General features: G+C 43.8%; 1 protein-coding gene across 1 annotated transcript; it reads right to left on the bottom strand.

The window, feature by feature from the left end:
- Positions 1 to 3464: 3464 nt before the first annotated feature.
- On the bottom strand, positions 3465 to 6647 carry LOC104951001 (presenilin-1-like). The gene is made up of 3 exons (XM_010777628.1): positions 6629 to 6647; positions 6378 to 6496; positions 3465 to 5823 (listed from the first exon to the last, which is right to left on the bottom strand). The coding sequence occupies exons 2-3, from the start codon at positions 6453 to 6455 to the stop codon at positions 5668 to 5670; spliced, it is 234 nt and encodes a 77-aa protein (XP_010775930.1). The 5' UTR covers positions 6456 to 6496; positions 6629 to 6647; the 3' UTR covers positions 3465 to 5667.
- Between the last annotated feature and the right edge of the window lie 257 nt (positions 6648 to 6904).

Here is a 6904-nt window from a genome sequence, read left to right as displayed (position 1 = left end):
CCAACACGAGTGATTGTCAGTTCCACTAACCTGCTCATCATCTGCAGGATTTAAACTTTATTAGATAAACAATAAAACACTGTTTCCTGCGATCAAGAGGGAGGGAGGCACCTTGAAGTCTCACAAGGTTGAGCGTCAGAAGGGATAATCAGGTATCTTTAGCACTTTTTCTCCACCTCCAGACACCCAAAATAGGTGACCACCCACTTCTCCTGGGCACTGACCAACCCAAAAAAACATCACCAAATAAAATGTTTACAGGGACCTCCTGGCATGCTGCTGATTTAATTTTAGAACCCTAATGCCTTATGTATCTTAAAAAAAAAGAAAGAAAGTCCACATTTTCCACACGTACATTTCTGAGAGACCTCGACTTTTGATTCCAGGTCATTAAGTCGAGCCGTGGCTTTAAGAGGGGCCCTAAACCACAGGATATCCGTTTAAATTACTAAGCTTCACATGCACATATGTAGGTTAGACAGAAAAAAACAGTTTCTATATGTTAAAGAAACAGTATTTAGTATATTTTCTTCCATCTTGAGTGTAGTTTCCTCCAGTTCTCTCAGGTCACATCCACTGGAGTTTCCGTCTTCGCGTGGGTGTTCAGAGCTGCCGGCTGAGCTTCTGCGCCTGCCTCTCCTTCGCATTGAAGGCATGTTTAGTGTCCTGCAGCTGATCTATAATCTCCTTGGCCTCCTTCATCTCCACAGCGAGCTCGTCGTACTTCTCCACCAGCTCCTGGTTCTCCCTGCGCAGCTCCACCACCAGCTGGCCCAGCTCCTCGCTCTGCTTCCCGCAGTGCACCTTCAGCTGCTCCATCTCCAGCAGCGTCTCCTCCATGCGCTTCACCAGGCTCTCCAGCTTGTCTTTAGACATCTCTGATACGTTCTCAATCTCCTTAGCAGGGCTTTTTCTTCTTCTCTGTGTTGCAAGCAGTAGCTCCTGTGTGTTGCTTTGTTGAGTGTCTGCGATTATGGTAGTGTAATCCTCGATCCCTTACAGGTCTCATGCAGCAGACCTCCCTCCCTGCTCGGTAATCCCCTTAGCAGAAATATCCTGGTGCTCAGGTGTGACACGGAAGCATGCTGAATAAATCCTTTTACACATGCAGGATGACGCTCGTTCACAGGCTGTTGTTCCTATAAATATTTCAATGTAATTCTAAATGTATTCTAATTGTATTGTTTATTTTTAAATGTATTTTATTCTATTTCAATTTAGTTCATTCTTAAATGGAGCTACTGCTACGTAAAGTATAGATTATGCCTCAATTTAATCTGAAGCTGCAAGGCAGTACAAATTAACTAAACACAGTAACATGTGTTTAAGAATAATGTTAGGTACTTATACTTTAGTATTTCTAAATAAATGCATTGTTAGTCAGCACATTTCTAATAACTGGGATTCTTTATCTTGAGTTCAAGCTTCTTTTAGTGCATGTTTTTAATAATCTGATCAGCAGGTGTCTGCAGGAGAAGCTTTAAGGAATAATCTCTGTGGCCGAGCCTCCGCAGGACTCACACGCCAGGATGAGGCCTCGTTAGGTAAGTCACAGTTTGAGGCTAAGCACTCTGGGTAAACTGCCAAACCGTGACACTGTCCCACACCGTCCCCATGACGACAACTAATGCGTGTCCCCGGTGGCGAGCCAGCGGGTCGGCGAGCGAGGGGAATCATCGGCACGCCGAGGAATTCTGACAATGTTCCCACCGCCTGCAGAGAGGCTGCGTCAAAGGAAGCTGCGGGGAGACGATGCCGGACGGACAATAGTGTGGGTTTGTGAGTGACCTTTGACCTCTGCAGGGGGGGAAATAAAGAGAGAGCAGATTTACAGAGGGGAGGTCTCTCATCAAACAGTCTAAAGTTTATGTTTGTCACTCAATGTATTAACTCAAGTGCTTAAAGGGGCCCTATTCGGGTTTTTTCAGGGTTTCCCCTCTCCTGTAGAGTTCTATAGGTTTTAGTGCATGTAAATGGTCTGCAGAGGCTACAATCCCTGTGTCCCATCCAGAGGGAGTTTCTCTCCAACACACTCTCCCCGCCTGAAACGCCTCCATTGGACTCCTTTGTTTACTTCAGGGACATAGTGACATCACTATGTAAAACTTGCGCTTCCATTGACTAGCGCTCCAACACAAGAGGCGCTTTCACACCGCAGTACTTTTCCCACTTTAGTTCCGATATTGTTCCGAAATGTCGCGTTCACAGAAAAAAAAATCCGGAACAAAGATTAGTTCATGAGAACCTTTTTAACCCTTGCTAGAGAGCAGGTACTTTCGTGGGAGAAAAAGGTTCCTATGTCTGATTGGCTGGGCGGATTGCAAACTACGCCCCGTAAAACTCCCAAAAAGTTTTGTGAAGCCGCCATTTTATTATCCTCGCATTAGCATTATTAGCATTAGCCCAGTGTACAAACGCAGATTGAATTATTTATGGCAACACAAAAGAAAACATGGGAGCGGTGGAGATGAGGAGGTGTCGGCGTTCTGGCGATTTACTCGGAAGGCTTCAGTAGAAGGTGCTGGGAGTCCCAGCAGCTTCTACTGAAGCCAGTCCCCAACACCGGGGACTTCCGGACGGGGACTTCGGGTGGCAGTATACGCCGTGAAGTTGTTTGCGGCCTGCCAATAAAACCCAAAGCAGAAGAAGAAGAAGAAGAAGTGACGTCAGCGGCTTCATTTGCCTAATCCTCCCCCTTATTCCGGTGTGAACGCGATCTGAACTTAGTTCATCAGAATGAAAGAGTTCTGATGAACTAAGTTCTGATGAACCTTTGTGGGAAAAGTACTGCGGTGTGAAAGCGGCGCCTATTGTACAGCTAAGGGGTGGGACATCTCTAAACTGGTTGACCAATCACTACAGAGCCGGCCAGCTAACCAATCAGAGCACACTGGGCTCTGGTTTCAGACGGAGGGTGAAAAGAGGTGCTGCAGCACAGGCTGTATGAGAACAATAAAGACCTTTTTAATTAAAGCATGGAGACATGTCCCAGCAGTATTTTAGTTTTACTTCATTGTACTCTATGCAATTACAATTTAGTTAAATATAATCTTATTAAATCTATTTCAATTTTTCACTTTACAATGCAGAGGCCGATGTTGTCGGACAGCTACTGCATATTCATAACACTTTATATTCCTATTTATTTTGCAAGTGAAAGGTTGTTCCTCAAGACAAATAAAATGAAATGTTTCTAAACATTTTGACCTGATATCTAAATGTCGACTGAAATGAATGTGTGGATTAGAGTTGGCAGCATTGTCCCTCCACGTGATGTGTGTAGAGATGGTAACTGCGCTCGCACTAAAAACACCCAGAGTCACCACTTGGCATCAAAACCAAACCAACTATGATGATCACCACTTCTAGTGCGAGGTTTTGTCCACACTGGCAGAAAAAAACACAAATTACAGTCTCGAGAATCTGAGAGCTGCACTTCCATTTAAAACAACATCAACAATGAGTATTTTAACTTTCATTATTTATTAAAAAAACAAAATCTGAATTGAATAACCTTGCATAACACACATATGCATGTGAAGGACAGGAAAAAAAAGGCAGTCACCCGACATATTCCCTAAAAAAAAAGCAAAGTTTCAGAACAGATATTTGTATATATTGTTCCCTTTGTTGATCTCTGCAAGCGTTGCACTCGAGTGAAACAATACAAATCCATCAGTGCAGCTCGTCCTCCATCAATCTGCATTATTTCATTCACATATAAGAAGCAACAACTCCATATCTCATAGAAGACCCTTTTTTAAATGTGGTTTGTTAAAATACACAGTTAACGCTGGATAACTGGAGATTATGTTCACATTCAAGTTCAAACTACATCTCCCTCATTTATCAGCATTCTCTTCTCAAAACACACAGATCTGATGTTAGTTTCACAGACGCTCCTGATCTGTGTAGGAACCGTTACCCCGTGTTTGAAAAAGTACAAAGTTTCTCTTATGCATATTTTGGAAAAAACTACAGTATCTGTGTTTAGTGGAAATAACCATGGTGTTAGGTGTAGCACAGTAGGGGGCGGAGCCTAAAGAGTGAGAGCAGATGATCACAGGTTACTCTGGGCAGGTTGGAGAAAAATTAAATTAAATGTGAGTCAGGGAAAAGAATGAAAAGCACGTTTCTGTCAACAATAACAACAACAACAACTACTACTGAAATGCCCTCGAGCAAGGCACTGGACCTCCAGGCAATCTCGTGTGTGTGTGTGTGTGTGTGTACTTTCCTCCCTCTGCAGGCTGTGACACCAACTGTGATTTAAAGGAATATTTAACCAACAAAATGACAATTTCCCTCACATGCCAGCCTCTGCAGAAAAATACTTTTAATAGTATTTTTTTGTTGAAAGGTCACGTGTTTATGAAGTAGTAAAAACTTGGATTGTACTGCATGGGTTTTGCTTTTCTTAAACGAGGCCATGATTGACTTCATTTCCAGACTTTTCTATGTTGCTTGATTCTTTGTTTACCTTTAAGGCATGAGAGAAAAACTACGATTGAATGATTGAAGTTACAGGCGGGGTTTTGTGATTATTTTGTTGGTGTTCCTTTCGTTTAAAATGAAGGGCAGGAAACACGGTGGAATATTAGAGTCAGTGTCACAAGCACACTGATATCTCAAAGAGAGATACACGGGCTTAAAACGTGATCAGTGCGTCTCTGCGGGTGTGAATCACTCTCAAAGATTTGTTTTTAAAGTGGGAAAACTAAACTCCTTTCAAAAAAGATTCCAACTCAAGATTATATTCATTATCTAGAACGTGTTTGGTCCATTCATCGTTTGGTTGTTTGGTCAGAAACTGTGAATAAGGTCTCAGGTCGATAAAGTCCAAGGTGATGTTTTTAAATATCTCTGTTTTGTCAAAGCTAACTCCAAAGATATTCACTTTCTTATGATATAAAAAAGAGAAAAGGCGGAAATCTCCATATCAGAGAGGCTGAAAACGGAATCTTAGGACAATTTCTAATTACAAATGACTTTAATAATCAATCGATTTAGAAATATTTGGCGATTATCTTTCCGTCGACTATTTGTTACAGATCTATTCTTCTTGTATTTGATTTGACGGATAGTAAATCCACTCTTTCCTGTGAAAAACATCAGTGTAAATCTCTCGGGGTGGGATCGCTCATCCGTCAGCGCTTCTTAACCATTCGTAACGGCGGTGAGGAAAGCACGTGTGGTGACCGACAGCTCGAACACAAACTCCACATCTATCATCAACACCGCAGAGCGTCCGTTACTCAATGAAGGCTTTTTTCTTTCATAGCAGGGTTAGCTTTGGGGGGGGGCTGTAAAGATGAAGATGTTTGATTAAAGTCTTTGAAGGAGATTTCCCTTCGCTCCACAGCTGCCTCTCAGTGTCCCTGAGCAAGGCACCTTCTGTAAAGTTGTAGAAGACTGTGGTTATTATTACTGTTGCTCCAGCAAAGCTTCCCTGGGTAAATAAAAAAATGTGAAGATGAGGTCCCAAGTCGAGCCAGAAATGTCACTTCTTGGTTTTAAAACGCAAATAAAAATGGGGGGGGGTCCTGTCATAGTGGGTTTCTTTCTGGTTAAGGGGCCCCCCGTCATCGCCCTTTTGTTCACCACCCGGCCGGTGACGTTGTGGCCGGAGGAAGTGCGAGGGTGGAGGTTTATCGTGGCGTCGTCCTGCTAAATGTAGAACTGGTGCAGCGCCAGTCTGTCCATGAAGGGCTGCACCAGGTTGTCTGTGGCGAAGTAGAAGACTAGGCCGAAGAAGATGGAGATGGGCAGAGCGGGGAGCGCCTTCTTGAAGATGGCGAGGAGGAGCAGGGTCAGACACAAGCCCTGCGGGGGGGAACAGACAAAACAGAGCTGTTATACAACCAAAGCTTTGTGTCGTCATATGCAGAAAATAGCTTAAAAATAACAGTTTTGAGTCCCTTAAAATTCTAATTTGGCCCAAAATACATCAAAATATTGCTTTTTTTTCTGGTTAACAGCTATTTTTGATCCGATAAATGTCAGAAATGGATTCAGCTTTCTCAATTATTCCCACAACCACTTCGAAACATTTGTATAACTATTGTCTGCATATGCTAATCAATGCAACTTGTGCTAATCATGCTAATCGTGCAAATTGCCAAACATATGCAAGTTAGCATCCGGCAGTGTCTTTGTGTGGGGACCCGTACTAAACATTTTTATCATAAAACTTTGGGGTACTCATCATTTCCGGGTTCCCAATAGGACTCTATGAGCTAGCAACTCGGCTACCACAGAGTAATGTCATGAGACAGAAGCCCTGCGGGGGCACAGGCGAGCAACAACAAAGCCGTTATACAAATCAAGTGCTGGAGGTTTTGCGGTGGCGCGAGTTGGACGCTGAAATAAGAACTCACGATGAGGATGGCCACGAAGCAGGCGAGCGTGGTGTTCCAGTCGCCGCTGGCTGTGGCCGAGGCCTTGCCCACCAGCATGCTGTAGAAGATGAAGTCTCCGAGCCCCAGCTTCACCCCCCCTGAGAGAGAGAGAGAGAGAGACCACAGTCAGGGTGGAGGCTGATTCAGAAACACAGAAACTCACGCCCTCCCACCCGCACAGAGATCTGTACTGTAATTACTGTACAAACAGAAAAAGAGCCCATATTTACCCGGGCTCTCACTCACATGGAACCCGGCAATTGTCGTGAATAATCGCTTCCTAATCTGCGACTAAAAACAGGCTGCAGCCAAACATCTAGTCGCTCTGATTTCACAGAGAGGGCAGCTCATAAAAACACTCCTCAGATGTTTTATGATGTGGTCACACACACACACACACACACACACACACACACACACACACACACACACACACACACACACACACACACACACACACACACACACACACACACACACACACACACACACACACACACACACAC

The sequence above is a fragment of the Notothenia coriiceps genome, unplaced genomic scaffold, assembly GCF_000735185.1.
Source record: "Notothenia coriiceps isolate Sejong01 unplaced genomic scaffold, NC01 NC01_scaffold00018390, whole genome shotgun sequence".
In the NCBI taxonomy this organism is placed as follows: Eukaryota; Metazoa; Chordata; class Actinopteri; order Perciformes; family Nototheniidae; genus Notothenia; species Notothenia coriiceps.
This window is presented reverse-complemented; position numbering and strand designations above follow the sequence as displayed.

Excerpts from the sequence above, each read along its gene's own strand:
- LOC104951001 (XM_010777628.1), bottom strand. The coding sequence starts at position 6,455 with ATGCTGGTGGGCAAGGCCTCGGCCACAGCCAGCGGCGACTGGAACACC. Across the intron at positions 5,824-6,377 it reads GCTTCGTGGCCATCCTCATC|GGCTTGTGTCTGACCCTGCT; the intron begins GTGAGTTCTTAT and ends TCCCCCCCGCAG.